The sequence below is a fragment of the Lissotriton vulgaris genome, chromosome 2_2 (genome assembly GCF_964263255.1).
Source record: "Lissotriton vulgaris chromosome 2_2, aLisVul1.2, whole genome shotgun sequence".
NCBI lineage: Eukaryota > Metazoa > Chordata > Amphibia > Caudata > Salamandridae > Lissotriton > Lissotriton vulgaris.
The window spans coordinates 2,518,133-2,537,358 of record NC_141688.1 but is presented as its reverse complement, the minus strand read 5'-3'; the positions used below and the strand labels follow the sequence as shown (position 1 = coordinate 2,537,358).

Sequence of the window (19,226 nt, the reverse complement as noted above, 5' to 3'; positions counted from 1 at the left end):
GACATGCACTCACGCTTCTTGTCTTTTGTTTGAATTACAGTTTCGCGAGCCTGTCACGCGGGGCGGAATTTGCAGTCGACCCAGTACCAGGAGACCAGCGGTCATGGATCACCGTCTAGAGAGAAAGTGGTATGGGTCGTGGGCCACTCATACATGAGGCGCGCCGGGGACGTATTCAAAGCAGGTGACGCGACTCGCGCAGCTGGGGAATACGGGTACAGAGTGACCTTCCATGGGAAGGGCGGGCTCTGTTTTGACCAATTCGAGTCATTTGTTGAGGGTCTCTTAGGGCGGCAAAGGTCACCGCCATCTGTAGTCATAGTACACCTGGGGGGCAATGACTTGGTGACACTGGGTAGACGAGTGTTGTTTGAACGAGTTTTGTCTGCTGTTAGCTGGTTGGCAAAAAGAATCCCGGGGTGCATGATTGCCTGGTCCCACATGATTCCCAGGAAAGTATGGCGGGGGGGCCTTTCGGTGTCAGCACTGAACCATTCGGTGAAGAAGGTAAACAATAAAATTGGTAGATTGTTTCGCTCTGCGCAGTTGCATAGCATTCCTCATGGGTGTATTCGGGGTGACCACATGTGCCCCGGGAGGGGAATGTTTTACTCATAGGAGACTTCATAGCATGGCTAAGGGGTTTGAGGAAGCATGACCTTTAGGAGGAGTTGGGGGGGCCGGATAGTCGGTCAACTATCCGGCCTGTGGCGGTAAGGTCATGATCGGTGAGCAGTAATTTCAAGGTCCCTAGAGGGGGGCGCCAACCAGAATGGATGGGAGCGCCCGGGGGGAGGCGGCCATTGGCCCCTCCCACGGGGAGGCGGCACCCACTAAGGATGGGTCGCCTAAGGGGAGACGGCCATAGGCCCCTCCCAGGGGAGGAGGCGGCTATATGCCCCTCCTACTAATTTCCCGGGGGCCGGATATCCGCGACGGCGAATAGAGAGTGTGGGGATTGGGGGGAGTTCACGCTGTCCTTCCTACAGATACCTCACACGGGAACTCGGGCGACCTTTAAGATGGCGTCGAGTGGAAAGGGGGCCCCCACCACGACAAGAGAAATTACAGTTGCCAATGAGGGTACAGTCCTCTGCGCATGCGCCACTCACACCGTGAGGGCGAGAGTTTGGTAGTAGGGATCTGACACCAGTTAAGACCTTGCCGTTGGCCCTTAATGCTAGGATGTACAATTTTAATTTAGAATGTATGCATTTGCAGGATGTTAGACTCGGCTAGGAAACCTTTGTATTAGAGATCTGTTAAGGTTAGCCAAAGAACATGTCTTCATCGAAATGTAATAAATGTAAAATTGTACATGATTATGAAACTTTTATTTAATGTTTTAAATTTTGTTTCATATTTTAATAAATACGGCCGGGAGGGTGACTCCCTCCCGCCTTCCAAAAGTTCAAGCCTGCGTCTGACTACCCATCCTTGGGGATTGTGTTGGGAGGGGGTGACGGGCATCCCGGCCATATAATTAAATATACAATACAGAAGGCGGAATGCAAAGGAAAATGTATTATATTAAGAAGGGAGACAAAGCGAATAAGAATTGAAAAATGAAAAAACACAAAAGCCACCGGAGAAAACAACAAACAAGAAAGAATATATATATAATTAGCAATTGGTATTTGGAAAACAATCATCTGGTCCTTATTGGGTGAACACTGGACAATTGATAACAAAGCTTGAGAATCAGGGTGCTTAAACACATGATGCAAACCTGGTGAGGATGTGATTGGATCCTGAAAAAAGCAGACGTAACCTGAAATTAGAAGAGCAAGCATGCCTATATTTGTAAAAAATGCAACAGGGCTACGAGTATAGTACAGGCATAGTGAGATTATATAGAAAGTGTACCTAAGAAACTCGGCTGGTTCATTATTATAAGTATAAGTACATTGTGTGGCTATGGTCAATAAATGGAGAGAAATACTCAGAATTTTGGTCCGCAATGCAAGTAGATTGGGTATCTATGTATAGAAATTCAAGATTTAAGCTAGCAATCAGAACAATAAGTGACAGGGTTAACCAAGAAAAGGGGGTAAGACTTACAATGCACATTGGTCCTGAGAAATAATAGTGTACAGAGCTTATCTAGGAAAAAAACAAGGAGTTTCATACAGTGGTTGTAATATAAGTGCAACAGTAATGTAAATAAATAGAAATACAAACTTGAGTTGCAATACTTGTGTTTGTCTTATGGTAAGACCTACTGGTAAGTTTAAGTACGTTGTGGGCTTCTGAATCCCTAGCCAAAGAATAAAAGATTCAGAGGTATCTATCTGCAGGTAAAAAAGTGAACAGAAATAATGATAGTCTGGACAGGGATCTCAAGGTGGAGAGACCCTCACACAAGTAATTACAGTGATCATGAAGGTATCTGTCCTAAAATCAGCAGGTCAGATGGGCTTGTGGTTGAAGTTTGCTCTCGCGGTTGACTCTTGCAGTTGAGCCTGTCCCCTTATCCAACTTTTTCCAAATTTGCTAGGGAAACGTACCAAACCCAGATATATCTGAAAGTTAGACACTCAGTGGAGTCAGGGGAGGTGTAGCATACGCTGATCTCCCAACGTTTCCCCATCCAGAATCCCCTGCAAACCTTAAATTTATCTATGAAAAATAATCTAATTTCTGTGTGGGTAAGTTGTGGGATCACCGGGACGCCACAAATTTCCTATCACCCAGCATTCCCACAGGTCTCCCAATAAAAATGGTACCTCACTTGTGTGGGTAGGCATAGTGGCCGCAACAGGAAATGGCCAAATCATACTGTGGAGACTTTAAAATGACTTATCATAAACCAACCTCGTTTTGCAAGCAGGGGTCACCTGGGTATTTGGCCCAGCGATCGGTGGCCATCTAGGTTAACCTACTAAACCCACACATTTCTGAAAACTAGACAGCTTGGGGAGTCCAAATCTAGCTGAAAAAATCTAAATGTTCACACGTTTCTGTGTGAGAAGGTTATGGGATCACTGGGCTGACACAAATTAACTACCACCCAGCGTTCCCCCGAGTCTCCTGATAAAGATGGTACCTCACTCATGTGTGTGGACCAAGTGCATGCAACAGGCAAGGGCCCAAAACGCTGTGTTGGGACTTCAAAATGACCTATCACAAATCGAACAAAATTTGCAAGGGGGCACCTGGGTTTTTGGCCCGGGCCCGGCGGCCATCTAGGGAAACCTACCAAACCTCCCCATTTCTGAAAACTAGACACCCTGGCGAGACCCGGGAGGTATAGATGGTGTGGATCCTCCAACAATCAATAAAGGAAAATATCAGTCCTTTATAGAGAAGTCAACTAAGATATCTATAAATCCCCAAAAAACAATCCATCATATCAAGAACAGAATCCATATATTATTAATGGAATACCTCAACTCCAAACATTGTTATAGGAATTCACCTATACCCCGAGTGAATCAATAGTGAAGTTGAAGAAATCATCAAAAGTAAATTTGGAAGGCAATGTTCGAAGCTGAGAGAATAATAATAGTGTACAAGATCAACAAGCTTAGCCTATTAAATAAATCAACTACCTACCAACAAAAATATGTTTGGAAAAAACTCACATAAACAGAATGAATCAGCTTATGGAACGTCTCATAAGAGAAAAACGAGTCAACAAAATGCAGAGTACTTCTGTATTTATGTGTACCTGGCACCAAAAACAACTCTAAAAACTAAAAGGGTAACTATAGCTGCTTGTTAATTAAATGGAGGTGCAATATTTCACAATAGGTCTCCATTCATAATTACTCAAATGTGCATGATTTTAGAACAATGAAGAAGTGGATTAATCAAATACTGGGAGCAAAAGAAAGCACTTACAAGCAACTCTATACTCATTACTTAAGGCCTCTATTCTGGTCATCTAACATCACCAAAGCAATCAGCAAGCGTGGCAAACCTGCCATACCGGGGGACTCCACTTCCCAGCTTTCAATGCGGCATGCCAGCTGCCAACGCTTTTGCTGTTTAGTACCGGAGGTGCATAAATTCCCTCACGGTCTCCCACAGCATGGGACAACGAACCTGCCATACCAGGGGCCTCCACTTCCTGGCATTCAACGCAGCACGCCAGCAGACAACGCTTTTGCTGTTTGGCGCCTGGAGGTGCATAAATTCCTTCACGGTCTGCCGCAGCTTGGGACAACGAACCTGCCATACAGGGGGACTCCACTTCCCGGCTTTCAACGCGGCACGCCAGCCGCTAATGCTTTTGCTGTTTGGCACGCGGAGGCGCATACATTCCCTCATGGTCTACCGCAGCACAAGACAACGAACCGCCATACTGGGGGACTCCACTTCCTGGCTTTCAATACAGCACGCCAGCCACCAATGCTTTTGCTGTTTGGCGCCCGGAGGCGCATAAATTCCCTCACAATCTCTGGCAGCATCTGCACCTGTCAGAGACAGGAAGAGGCAGGGTAGGGCCACCCCCCTTGGCCTTAACTCTCTTATTTGACATGTGGGTAAGACTTTAAGATTTAAACACTTATTAATGGCACTAATCTGCTTCTATTCCCTGGAGGGGGGATCTATCCATGTATTTTGATGAACTCAATGTAGCCACCCGCCATTAGCTGTTCTTGTTGCACTGGAAAAAAATGGAACACCCCTTGTGGGACTATGAGACTTTTTTAAATCATACAGATCATCTGTGTTCTTTTTATTTCTTACTGCCAGGAGTTTTGGGTGTACTTGTGATACATTTTACATATGAATATTGAAGATTTAGCTAATAAATTGTTTGCCTACAATAGGATTATTACGTAACCCTTAGCAGGGTGGTGAGTGTTGCGCACCCATGTGATTGCTGGCCATTAAAACCCCCTAATGTTCTACTTAATATATGGGCCATTCTTAACTCTTTTGGTACCTAGATTGAATAATTCACCTTCAAATCTGAGATGGTTGTACTTTGATTTTATTGGGGTGTTTTGTGGTATAAGCCGGTTTAGGCTGTATAATGGGGAAGCGTACCTGCCCTCTGAAACAACAACCTCTGCCCATAGCTACCCCTTATCATCATAGCCACTCACCTCAATTGATAGGATGTTAAAGTGAGCCATAGGGGTTGTAAAATACAAAAAAGAGCTCACTGAAAGGCGCTTGTCGCTAACTCCTGGTTTAAGTATTTCAGTGTCTGATTTTTGTACTTCGCAAGCTGCCACCCCAGGCCCTTCAGCTTAACCACTCTCATCCCCACTCCAAGAAGTTACACCTAAAATAGTAGCACAAAAGGGGAGAAATACTATTAGTACTACAAAGAATGGCAATCGCAAACAAACAACTGTAGTGGGAGCGAAAAGAAAGAAAATTGGTGAGGAGTCATCATCTAGTGCAGAGGTTCGGGATAACCCTGATTCAAATGCAGGTTGTCCTCTGCACATTAGACTAGACACTGATTTTTCTACTAGGGCATTGCATTTGTTGACTGACCTACAGAACCAACTTAGAGCCATTGTAAGGAAAGAACTTGCCCCCTATTCAATTGTTTAGAAAGTGGTAACAATTGGGGATAGCAGGCAAGTAAACACCAATGTAAGCCATACTCATGTATTAGTAAGGGGGAATGATTTTGGTTGCCAGGTGGACATTTCAAACCAGACACCCCCGGATGAGTTGGGTTTGCAGAGGGGCTCAGAAAACACCACAAGTCAGGAGATAAGGTATTCAAATGTCAATAATCACCAGGCTGGCAAGAGTTCCAATCATGAGGCCGGACACAGAATTGTAGCACGCCCCCAAGAGGGGAAGGGGCAAAAACAGCTTGCCTCCACATGGGTTCAAGGGGACCGCAGGTGGGTTGGTGAGGGACGAACACATTGCTGATAGGCCTGAAGTAGTGAACTTACTGAACATAAAATGTACCCCCTGCCTCTTCTCCATACATAATTATCTTGACAGGCTTACCGGCAATTAAAAGTTACCAGAGGAAAACACAATTGGATCTTAGAAACAAATGTCTGTTCTGGCTAGCGAGGCATAGGCCGTTGGACTATGAAAGGGCAATGGAAATCCAGAGGGTCCGTAGAGTTGGCTGGGTGGGAAACTGACGAAAATTGATACAAGGGGACTGTGAAGTCATAAACTTTAAAAATACCCAAATCGCCGGTAGCCTACTCAACCAGAAAACGTGCCACCAGGAGTCACTCACAGGGATTCAGCCCTTTGCACTGGACTTTTCAATACTCATTATCAATTGTCATCTAGGGCCCACATCACCTCAGATGGCAGATAATGCCACAATCAAAGTAAAACAGCCCCCATCTTAAAAGAGACTGGAATAGTAGGAAAGAGTTTAGAAATACAGAAGAAAAAGAGATTGAAGCCATATAGGTTCAGAGTACCTGATTCAGTGTACAATGTTATATTGTGTACCTGTTAACATTAACAGAAATATCACAACAGTACCTGATGGACATATATAAATATGAATCTACATTCAAATGCAGGAAATAATGTTAATAAAATCCTAACAAATCTATGACATCCACCATATCAAAAATATGACATAAGTCGGCTTTTACCGAGTACAAACATTCTTTAAAATCAAACAGTACAGAGTGACATGAATGTCTTGTTACATGTAAAAAGTCAAAAATGCTATTAGTGTGTCGTATTGTTAGTCATATTGCAACAAGTCCCATATTCAAGGACTGGCAGGTAACAATATCTTCCCCCAGATTTGTGGCTATCCCAGCATGCATACGATTGGTACAGCTGAAGATCCTTCACAGGATATACATTACGGGACCTCGATTAGTACACATGGGGTGGTCTGACACTGGAGAATGCAAATGGCGCTGTGGCCTCCTGGGCACGTTCATGCACATTATTTGGGAATGTGAACACATTAACTCTTTTTGGCTTAAGGTATATGCCATGATTAATGAGGTACTGCATGTCTCCCTCCCCCCCAGATGTGAGGCGATGCTTCTTGAATGTTTGGGAACCCATAGATCTCAACTCTCTCCAGACACAGTGGGCCATTGGGAATCATGCTAGCAAAAAGAAATATTGCCCAATAATTGGGGGCAAAATCACACACCCACTCTAGAGGCCTGGGAAAAGAACCTTGATTGGTGCATGTTTAGAGAAAAGACAGTGTACTTGGCAAGGGGATGCCATAAAAAGTGCTCTCGTATATGAGGTCCGTGGAATACCTATTGTGGTGAGAATTGTAGACCGCCTCAGTGCAATCATCAAGATGACTTACCCTGCCCGTGACTTTCCTCTTTGTGTAACGATTGTCTAAATCCCCGTTTGTACTTATTGTAATGTATACATTGTCTGATCCTCTGTATTGTCCATCTACACCGATGACTGTTTAATAAAAAAGAATTATAATTTTTTTTTTAAACAAGTCCCATATTATTTTGAATGTCAAATACAAACAGTAAACCGCCTTGCAAAATGTTCTAATGATTATGACTGTATAAAATTACAGGGTTGTGCCTTTAATCAGTAAGGTTAGGCCCTATTCAAACTCCCAAAACCTCACAAATGCCAGTACTGATATACCTTCACCCATTCATTCCAATCCGTGATCATAAAACTCTATTCTTATGATCACTTAAAGTAGTGTTTCTGAACAATTCTTTTAATCTTGTTAGAGAAGGTGCCAAAAGTGGACATACATAGTAGTCTAGTGCTTGTGGATGATGACTATCATATTTCAGCAAGGTATGTTTATCTGTTCTTTAGGTGTATAAGGTGGTGTATAGTTTCTTATTCTCAACTTTAATGGTTATGTCTAAGATAGCTGAGACATATGGGATTTAATTCTAGTGTGAAACACTGGATTTAATTACATGATGATCTTATCTTTCATGATAAACCTATGTTTGTGTTTAAAAGGAGTTCTAATTGAAAGGATAGAGTAGTAAATACGTATCAATGGAATGCACCTTACAGCAATTCCTAAATCATCCCCCAATTGTTGGACATTTCTTCTGTGGAGACAGCATAGCATTTGATACCTGTAAATACATTGGTAAAACTAAGCAAGCAATAAGTAAAAGGATTTTGCAACATCAGTCATGCGTTAGGTGCAAAATTGAGCATGCCCATCTGGTCCAGCATTTCTCTACCATCAATCATTAAACCAGAGGCATGAGATGGTGGGTAATTGTTGTGATCAAACTGAAAGCCTGACTGACAACCCTAACAGCTTATTTACAATATATTGAAAACAGATGAATCCGGAAAGTTGACAGTGTGAAATGTGGTTTGAACATTGCTTTAGAATAGTCCACTTTACATACTCTTTAAAAAGTTGGATATGATTGTTTATGTATCATGCTACATTTTCTAAGATCTTAATTCTGTATATTTCTGTCTTGTCATACATTGTAATAGTGTTTCTGACTATATTTTTGGGGAAATATTGAATGTCTTGGAGATTCATATAAATATTAATTTTTAGTCATATTAATTGTAGATATGTTCCCTAATTCGAAACTCTTTTCTTTACATTCACACAAATGTTTTCAATTCCTCCAGTTCAAGTAATTCATATGTCACGTTTTTATTTTTCCTTATGCATTTCTCCTTAAAACATAACACTTTTATTTAAGGATATTGTTATAACCCTTAGAACATTTTGCAAGTGGAATTGAAATGTGTATTTGACATTCTAGATACAATTCGACAAACTAACTGCATTATTGACTATTTACACGTAACATGACATTCATGTCACTTTGTATTGTATGAACTTGGTAAAAGCTTCCTTATGTCATGGTTTTGATACGGTGAATTTCATAGAAATGTTAGGAAATTATTAGCATTATTTCGCATTTGATTGTTTAATCATTATTTAGATGACCATTCAGTATTTTTGCAATATTTCTTTTAATGTTAACAATTTCACAAAATATTATTGTACAATGAAGAATGCACGTTGTACTATCACCTATATGGCTCAAATCTCTTTTTTCATCTCTGTATTTCTAAGCTCTTTCCAAATATGCTATAGTCGCTTTTGAGAATTATGACTGGAACACTTGCTTATCACTTTTGCGTCACTAGATGACCAGATGGGCATTATTTAGAACGGAGTATAGAGTTGTTTGTAACAACTTTCTCTTGTTACCAGTACTTGATTAATCACCTTCTACGCTGCTGTAAATCATATCCATTAACAATGGCCAATATAGTTTCCACTTTAGTTTTTAGAGTTGCTTTTGGCACCAGGTACACATAAATATGGAAGTAATCTCAGTGTTTGTTTGACTTGATTTTCATTTGTGAGACATTCCTTGAGCTAAATAATTCAGTTTATATGAGTTTTTCTCCATATATTTTGGTAGATTGGCAGTTGATTTAATTGAGAGGATAACCATGTTGATCTTGAACACTTTTATCATTCTTTCAGCTTCAAAAGTTACATTCCAAATTTACATTTGATGATTTTTTTCAACTTCACTATTGACTCACTTAGAGTATGGGTGAGTTTCTATAGCAATGATTGGAGTGGAAGTTTTCCACTAATAATATATGGATTGTGATCTTGATTTGATTGAATTTTTGTTTTGATTTACAGAAATCCCAATACCCATCTTTATTGTAAAGGTTATCGTGACTTTTCTCAAAAGTGAGTGATAGTTCCCTTTATTGATTTTTGGGACTTTTTGTATATATTCATACTTTAAATTGTCTCTATTAGGTTTCACTTAAGCACATTCACATCTTTCTTTCCTCCTGTTTTTTGCAACATATGCATGTTTTGCACTTTAGGATCATGGCCTCTGATATCATCCAGGTGCATATGTGGATCAATATCCTTTTTTATACACTCTTGAATACTTTTCAGTTCATTTGGGAGTCATCGCTGTAATTCCAATTTAATATGGTTGTCCTGAGGGTGGTCTTACTGACTAGGAACAATCGCGACTGAAACGTCGACGCCAAGTCCAACTCCTTCCATGTGGAATTATCGGTCTTTCACCATTAAATAATGTTTTGGTGTGAAGATATTGACATCATCAAACAGAGTATTCTGTACAGGCATTAATCTTTGACTTCACTACTTTGACTTGCTTCACAAGATATATGTTGATATGAAATTTCTTGATTTGAACTCCCAAATTAATTATATTGAATATAAGGATCTTTCTCCAATCTAAAATCTGTTTGAGTCTTTTCTTCATTTTTAATTCCTTCATTTATTACATGCTGAGTTGTAGTGTGATTCATTCTCCACTGTCAGTTTTGGGACAGATAACATAAGTTAATGTTTTTAAAAATTTGTATTCTAGAAATTATTCCTTTGTTGGCCCTTTACATTTTAACATAGTGTGCTGGTCAAGCAGTTTAGCAAAAGACACTCAATTGATGGACGGAATGCAGAACAAATCTAAACATGCACCCCCAGTCAAGAGATCTAGGTTAAATCCATCATTCTTTTGCTCAGCATGCCACCCCAGTTTAGACCTGGCCATATGCAAATCAGTCTTCACCCTGTACCTCATGGGAACAGTCCAGCCCACACTGCCAAGTCAGGTCCTCACTGGACCGGAAACAAGCATCCTAGGACCAGTTTTGGGGTTTCACCCCTCTTCAGCCAGGATAGTTTGATTCCAGTGGCACAGTAAGCCGAGGACCCACGTCTGGGCATACCTGGTGCACTTAGGGCAAGTAGTTTAGGCAGGTAAAGAAACCAGAAGTATTTTTGATTTCTTCTTTCATTTTTAGTGAGCTTATTCTCAAAGTGTGAAGTTTAGTGGTTGATTGATATTTGCTGCTCTTCTAAACCCAATTTGGTGCTAACCATTGCTACAGACATGCAGTGCAGGATTACTTTTTAGCAAATGCCAGTGTTTTTTGAGTATTTTCCTAACATTAGTGTGGCCGTTATGGAATCAGTTCATGTATTTTAGATTTTGTTTTTGGTTTTTGTTCCCTCGGAATGGAACCTCAGTCATCTCGCTTGATTTCATCTGCAGTTTAGTCAAGCATTAGAGGGCTGTAGCCTCTGTCACTTAGTCTCTGCTTGATCCCCTCACTGATAGCCTTCTATGTCTCTTCTGAACTACATTTCTCTTAGATCTAAGTAATTCTCCTTTGGGTATTTTACTAATTATACTTTGAAGATGACAGCTGTTAGCTCTTAAGGTAGCGTTAGCAGCAGTTTCTTTCCTATGATTCCTAGTTTGTTTGTCTGTTTAGATGGTTAGATCAAGGAAATCAACAGTTTCCTTTGAGATTGTGTAGGTAATAATGGTGTTGCAATCATTCTAATTCATTTGTTGCATATAGTCTTCTAATAGTGTCATGGGACCCTGCAATATCATTAATATGTTGTTGAGATATAACGATCACAGAAGATGATCTGTTTGTGTAAATGGTGGTACTTGTCGGCCCAGAGCAATTGTCTTTCAACCTCTCCCATCAAAAGACATACATATGATGGAGCAGATGTTGCCCCTATTGCTGTCCTTCACAGCACAGCTCAATGCAATATTCATTGTTGAAACAAAAGATGCTGTTTTGCTGGAAATCCAAAATTTCTAGGATTATACTTTACTTTTCCAAAAGTCGGTTGGTCTTGTGGGTATGGCTTTTTCCACAGTAGCTTCACAGCGAATATTCCACCCTGATTGAGGTGGTGTAGAAATGGACTGTATCTATGGAAACCAGAAATAAATCTTCCTGCCAATCAATGTGTTCAAGTTGTTTAGTATGCCGTGGCGTCTCTGATATAAGAGTATTTTCATCAGAGATTGGAATTGGTAATTGTAAGACATTGGGTTAATAGAGTTACAGTAGAAGCCCCTCTGAAATAATAAGCACTTGTCAGGGAGAACCACAGAAGTCACTAAATAAGCCAGTCAGCCTTAGCTTAGAAGCAAAGTGTAGAAGAATGTATGCAGCACTCAAACAATAGTATGGTGAAAACATAACAGAAGAAAATCCCAAACTAGAAAGAGTAAAGTTAATTTTAATTAAAAAAATGACACCAAATTTAAAAAAATCTAATCTATTGAACCAGAGTAATGAATATGTAGAGTTTCTAGTGAAAGAGGCACCAAAAAATCTAAAAGCACCAAATGAGATTATCTGGTTAGTCCTGATCGGATCAAAGTCAAAAGTTCTGACTGAGCGCAATGGAGCATGGGTGAAATAAAGGGGCCAAGTTTGTTTTACCTTCTTTGAGCCCAACTCCACGCACAGATCTGCAGAGGAGCTTCCCGTTAGTATTCAAAGCAAAGAGGAGCTTGGGCACCGTGGACAGTTGATGTTTGCCGGAAGAGTCGGTCATTGCTGGAGCTGTGTGTGGCAGTAGAGGTGGAAGGTCACCATTAGCACTGGTTCTCGCAGCGGACATGAAGAGGAGGTCATCATTGGAGATTCGTGTCAGTAGGCTTCTCACATAGTCAATATGTGACACGAGGAGTCCATTCACTGTCACAAACAAGCGAAAAACCTCTGGATCTTCACCTGGAACTCAAGACTTGTAGTGTTGTGACAGGAAGAGTACTCCCCGATGCCAGCCAAAGGACCAGGACCTGGAAGGGCAGCTCTTCAGGATCAGGACTCACTCCAGCAGAAGCCAACAGCAGGGCTCAGATAGGTCCAGTTGGTCGTGGTAAGCTGGGCAGTTGCGGGGGAAACTTGTTGTGTCCCTGTAGCTCAAAGAGGAGGCCCGCCAACTGACAGTGGGGGCCACTTCTGCAGAGACTTGGATGAAGGCAAGCAGGTCAAATCTTCAGCCTTCAGACAGCAGGGCAGTTCTTCCTATGAATCTTCCACAGGTCGAGGAATATTCTGGTGAGAGGCTCTGAGGGTGCTATTTTTACACAGTGAGAGCCTGTGGGTGGGGGAAGGCATATTTGTTTAACCATAACCCTTTCCTAGGTTTGGCTGCAAACTGTTTAAAGTAACAAAGAGCTGGGAAACCTATGTGTGAACTTCATTTGTCAGTGGCAGGACAAGCAGCACCTAGAAGTCAGGAAGGGATGAGTACAACCCCCTAGGATTTCCTGCTCAGGAGAGGAATACCCTAGCCCACGAACAAGGTCCTTTTGACCCCATGTCTGGAAGAAATATACAGCACATCACAGGAGAGCCATTCAGAGTCATTGTACCCTGGACACATTTGCTTAAGGCAGAAAAATGCCAACTTTCTAAAAGGTGCATTTTCAGAATAGTAACTTAACATCTGACTTTACCTTTAAAGAGAATGTTAAATTACAGTTCAAATGAGGGGACGAAGTATTTCTCTATCTGTTCATAAACTGAAGTTATCACTTATTAAGTGTAGGTATGTATAATAAGATAACCCAGTTTGCGTCTATGTGAGGGATAGCCCTACTACAGTGAAAAAAGACTTTTCACTGTCAGGACATGTAAAACTCTAAACCACGTCCTACTTTTTATATAACATACACGCAGCCATTTGAGTATTTAGGGCTTACTTTAGGGTTGACTTACAAGTATTAAAAATGAAGATTAAGGACTGGCAAAAACATTTAGGTTGAAATGACAGCTGTAGGCCTGAGACATGTTTTGCAGCTACTTTACGGGGTGGCACAATGTGTGTTGCACTTGTAGTATTTTATTTACCGGCCCTGGGTACAGGTAGTACCATTTACTAGGGACTTATAGTAAATTGAATGTACCAATCAGTTGTCAGTCACTTTTGCCATGTTTACAAGGGTGACACAAGCGCTTTTCCACAGAGTAGCATGAGTAAAGTTCACAGAGTTCTAAATGACAACACAAACAGGTTTGGCAAAAGAAGGCAAAATAATAATGCCAGTATAGATAGCTCTGAAAGTTATGTTTATTGACTAAGAACTTGGAATCCCTCCACCCTGTTACAGTTACAATTTAGCCTAGCTGTAGGTCGAACATGGGCATTGTAAGTCACATTTTGATCTCTATTTATTGGTACTACCAATTCACTTACATTAAGGCCACCTTATGGAACCTCTTGTTCTTTTCCCAGATATGCTGCATATAACATTATTCCTTAGGACCAATGTAAGGTGTACGTCTTGCTCCCCTTTAAATTGATAATGCTGACACATACTAGCTTATTTGTTGCAAAATTCTTGGATGTCTTTACCCATGTTCCCCCTTGAAATAGATCCCAACCTCCTCGCATGGACTGACTCAAATTAAGAGGGTTTCTCACATTTTATTCCTCATAACCATGCAATGCCCCTTTAAAGAACCTGACTATTTGCCTAGGTACATCTTCTATACTATCTAACTGTGCCTGCAGGGGAGTTACTTGGTCATTGAGATTGGGGATATGTGAGCTTCAGAGTTCCTAATAGTCACGCCTTTATCTTGTTAAAATACGTTATATGAAAAGCAGGATATGAGAGGGGTTTAAGGGGCAGTGGAAATAGAGAGGAGGGTGGATTGTTAGGGGAATTTATAACACAACATTTTTCAAACTAATCAACATTTTTCAAGGTCAAGAGAGTGAGAGAGAGTGTGTGTTTGCCAGTGAGAGCATATAATAATCCCAGGTAAAATCCGACACACATTTCATCATACCCAACTGAAAGCCCCTGCACCCAACTATTTACTACAAAACGATATTTTTATGGGTGAGGGGTAACACCCCAAACAGCTATGACCTCGTTCCTAGGGCCAAGCTATGGCAATGTCTATTGAAAATGGGAATGCCTGCTGTTCTTGTGCGACTTCTAGTGAACTTACATGCCTACACTTTTGCACAAGTGCGTTGGGGTAAGCCCGGGGAGGTTACGGATAGATTTCCAGTTGCCAAAGATGTTAGACAAGGGTGTGTCTTGGCCCCTACTTTGTTTTCCCTATTTATAAATGGGGTCATCAATTATTTTGTGAACCACCCCACGGACGCTCCCACACTGGCGGGGATGAAAGTACCTTTGCTCATGTTCGCGGACGACACCCTGCTAATATCTAGGACGAGGCAGGGTCTCCAGCAGGCCCTGTCAAGATTTGAGCTGTTTTGCCGCGAACATGAGCTGGAGGTTAACGTGTCCAAAACAAAGTTTATGGTGCTGAGAGGACCAACTCCAATTGCTGCCTGGGTTACAATGGGTGGTACCACCCTCGAGCAGACTTCGTTATTCACGTACTTAGGCGTCACTTTTAGTGAAAACCTTAGTTGGAAACCGCAAGTCGAGCTCCTGGCACTTAAACATGCGCAAATAGGTGGATCCCTCCTCAAAGAATATAAAAGTTCTTACACCTGGCCAATGTCCCGGCTCATGAAAATTTATGGTATAAAAATGTTACCCTCTGTTTTGTATGGAGCAGAGCTATGGGGGTATAGTAACCTGGATCCCCTAAAGGTAGCCCAAAATAAATTTCTCAGGGCGGCGATTGGTCTACCAAAATCCACTCCACGTATCCCGCTTCTGTACGATTTAGGGTGTCAACCAGTGGAAGACCTAGCGAGATTCAGACCACTAGCATTTTGGCGGCGTCTGTGGACCACACCAGAGCTTTTGCTTTATGCAAAAGCATGTTTAGAGGTAAGGGATTCCCTGGGCTCTGACAATATAGGATGGTTCAAAGGGGTATGATCTACTCTCTGCGCCATGGGGCTTGGTGAATTATGGCATAACCCTGATTCGTCCACCTTCCCTCCCAAAAAAGAGCTGAGAAATCTTCACTGGGAATGGGTTGTTGGCAAAAGACATTCGGAATTGACAGGAAGTTCCCTTACAACGACATTCGTTCTTCTGAAGGATGTCTCTTCTCTTGAAAAGTACTGGGATGTCATCACCAAGCCCCAGGATCGCAAATTATTCCATCAACTGAGAGTTGGCTCGCTACCACTGAGGTCCCTAACTACATCATGGGGTAAGGGAGGACCAGAGCACTGCCCACTGTGTATCAGGCAGGGTGAAAGTGTGTGTCATTTTCTTTTTGTATGCCCCCTGTATGCTGCCCCTAGAAAAAAGTGGCTACGGCCAATATGTAGAAGTTTGGGCACTCGTTCAGCATCTACAGCCTGCAGAATTTTAAAATCTGATCTATCGCCCCTGATAGTAATAGGGGTTGCTAAATACCTTGGTTGGGCTTGGATTCTCCGCTCAAGGTGGATTAATTTGCATCAAGGTCCCAGTTAAATAATCAACAAGGTTTAAGTTAGACAGCGATATTCTGTAATAACTGTTTTTTAATATGTTTATCTTTTTAAATCTGTAAATGAAGTCGTGAATAGTGCTTTAATTTTATCTTAGTCATGTTTTTAACTTTATACTAAATTATTTTTTTAATAACTGCTTGCACTTTAGAAATTGAGTTTTAATGATGGATGTGTAGCATGTCTTTTAAGATGAACAATCGAATAAAGACTTCTTTTGACTTGACTACGCCCCTGTATGCCTGTGGAGGACTCTTAGCCCTCAGGCATTTTCTACAAATATAGGCATGCCTGCTCTTTCGCTTTCAGGCTACACCGGTTTCATTTCTGGATCCTTATCAAATTCTCCTAAGGTTTGCATCACGTGTGCAGTATCCTGAATCATTTGTTATTACGTATGTAGTGTAACATGGATTGGAGTTTGGGCATAAAATCATAGAATAATACTATGTGAGCAAAATATTGTGTCAAGAATATCAAGGGCAAAAATATCATGAAGAAATGAATCTATGAGTAAGCATAGTTTTACTATACTTTACTTCAGATATATAGTACCATGGTGACATACATGTCTTCAAGGTACGTAGATGTGTAGTTAAGACTAAAAAATCTACAATTTCATATTTGCACTTACCTTCGCGATATTTTGGTCCACGATATTCTGTCAGACAACCGCACAAGTCTTCACCCAATAAGAAGACCTAGATGATTGTTTCCTGAATGCCAACTGCTAATTAAAAATAGATATATTTCCTTTTTTGTTGTTTTCTCTTATTTTACTTCTGGTTTTCATTCCTCAATTTGTATTCACTTGTTCTACCTTCCTATTATAAACCATTCTTCTTTAGTTTACTTAAAGTGATTGTTGGTTTTTTGTTCAATTATTGCATTACTTTCCACATAGTGCTTGATTTTCTACTAAACATGCTGCATTCTTTAAAAACAAACTCCCTTCGACTGCGCCATACTCCTCCCTGATGTCCCATTCACATTCTGCCATATTTTTGTTATTATTGCAGCCCACCTCCTTCTAGTATCATTGCAAGAAATGTTGCAATACTGTCAATTTCCGAACATAAATGCAGAAATGAAGGTATGATGTACCTTGCATGCTTCATTCAGTCTTTTCATTCAATTCTATTTGCAAGGATTTACAAAGGAAATTGTCCCCGATAAATAAGAAAACAGGGTGCAGGATTGCATAAATCCATGCGCACCACATCTCTGCACTGTACCACATTAGTACATCTGTGAAAGCACAACAATTAGCAGTGTTGTGTGGTCCAAAACTGTGTAAAATTCTCGACCCAAATGACATATTTCTGCTGACCAATTTTTACGTGCACTTACAAACTAAACTCCTAACAGGTAACAGTAACACACGTTGCCATACACGTTTTCAATAGGTACATGAATGAGAACAGAAATAAAAGGACATGGCTACACGAATAATCCAAATTACATTCCAGTTAAGATGGACACCAGGGATTCATTAAGCCACTCTTCCATTATAATGATTTACTTAAGATGTTTGCAAATGGCAAAGCTCCTAAGCGTCGAAATGTCAATGCATTTTTCTAAGTTTTGACTCTGGACTTTGCAAGACACTGTTTTACTCTGTTCTTTGAATGTAGGCTTGGAGCGGTTCTGATGGCTGTCGTGATAATCGCACAAGTCCTGGCTTCTCAGTTTTTCTTTCTACAAGACAAACTTTATCCAACTGACAGCGCCAAGCCATTAGCAATAAACAACAGGTAAGTCAGACCAGGTCTTCTGGTGTGTTGTATGGTTGGGACTACTTAAAGCACTTTCCCGTCTCTTACCCTTACGATGCTGTATGGTAAAGCAGGAGATGGAGTCGGGCTCTCTCATCATCACTGACGCTTAATCGTTATGAGCTCTTGACATTTCACAAGTATTCTGTAACAGGAATTGAGTGCCCTGACAGATAATAAAACAAATGTTGTGGTTTTATATGTTCCTCGAGGTCTTCTCTTTGCCTTTAAATGTAGCTATTAAAACGATGGACAAAGAAATTGTGAAGCCAAAGGGGTATAATGAAACCGGCAAACTGGTATTTAGGATAGGATTACAAATTTACCAGTGATCAGATATCTATGAGTCCACACTTTAGTGGGGTTGGGCAGGACGGGTAGATTTCTGTTGAAGGGATAGAGATAGAGAACTGGGGGGTGCTGATGAGGTCAGTAAAAGCACAAAGATAAAACGAGGGCCTGTAACTTCTGGGCTTCTCCCATGGAGCTGTATGGCCATAAGGACCCTGGCATTTTCCCTCGAAGCTGGGGTAGCATGGCGTGGCAGCATGAGAACTTAGCACCGATGGCTGCCTATGAGCTTGCCTTAACCTCTTAAATGCCAAATGAGGCCCACATCCACGGGCGTGGGAATTCTCATCATGCTTGGTGTCTAAGTAATAGCTTCCGGGAGCTGCCATAACTGCGTGGAATGGCATCTGATGGTGTCAGAAGGTGGAGGTGAGCCTTATGATATGCAGAGACTGATGTACTCGATGGCAATGCTGGCTACATGCTCTCAGTGAAGGCACTGGCTGCAGGACAGCCGCACAAGACCCACTGTGTCCTCTGGAGGTGAGGAGCATGCAGTTTGACTAGGGGAGAGCCAGTGTTTGCATGGGGCAGCGTACTCTCTCCCACATCCCCATCATAATAGGATATGGTAACCTCAAAGGGCTGCTTGGTGCCCCCCACCCCGGAGGGAGGTGAACACCTGAGCAACTGCAGAAGTGGCCTACCTAGGTGTGGGTGCAGCTTGTGGCCGATCGAACACTCCTCCATTTAGCCACGGCATAGACTCTGTTTTAAGCTATGGATATTGATTTGCCTAGGAATCCACCATACATCATGATGTAAGGAGACTAGAAGGGTCTCACTGCACCTCTGTTGGAAATCTAAAGACGTCAGCAAAACGTGCTTCACTTGTCAACGGCATACAAGGTATCTCCTCCCCTGTGACATAGTGAAAGAAAACCTCACCTCCCAGCATATTTGGGCCAATGAAGCTCTTTACTGCCAAGAAGGCGCACTCCTGCTATAACCTCAAAAGTTCATCATAACCCGCTGATAGGAGA

At 41.6% G+C, this 19,226-nt stretch overlaps 1 protein-coding gene across 1 annotated transcript in view; it reads left to right on the top strand.

The window, feature by feature from the left end:
* LOC147728924 (stimulated by retinoic acid gene 6 protein-like) overlaps positions 1–19,226 on the top strand; it is a 538,794-nt gene that overhangs the window by 415,946 nt on the left and 103,622 nt on the right. Inside the window, exon 15 of the mRNA XM_086959168.1 lies at positions 17,752–17,871. Within this exon, the coding sequence (XP_086815294.1) occupies positions 17,752–17,871 (120 nt within the window). The remainder of the gene's footprint in view (positions 1–17,751; positions 17,872–19,226) is intronic.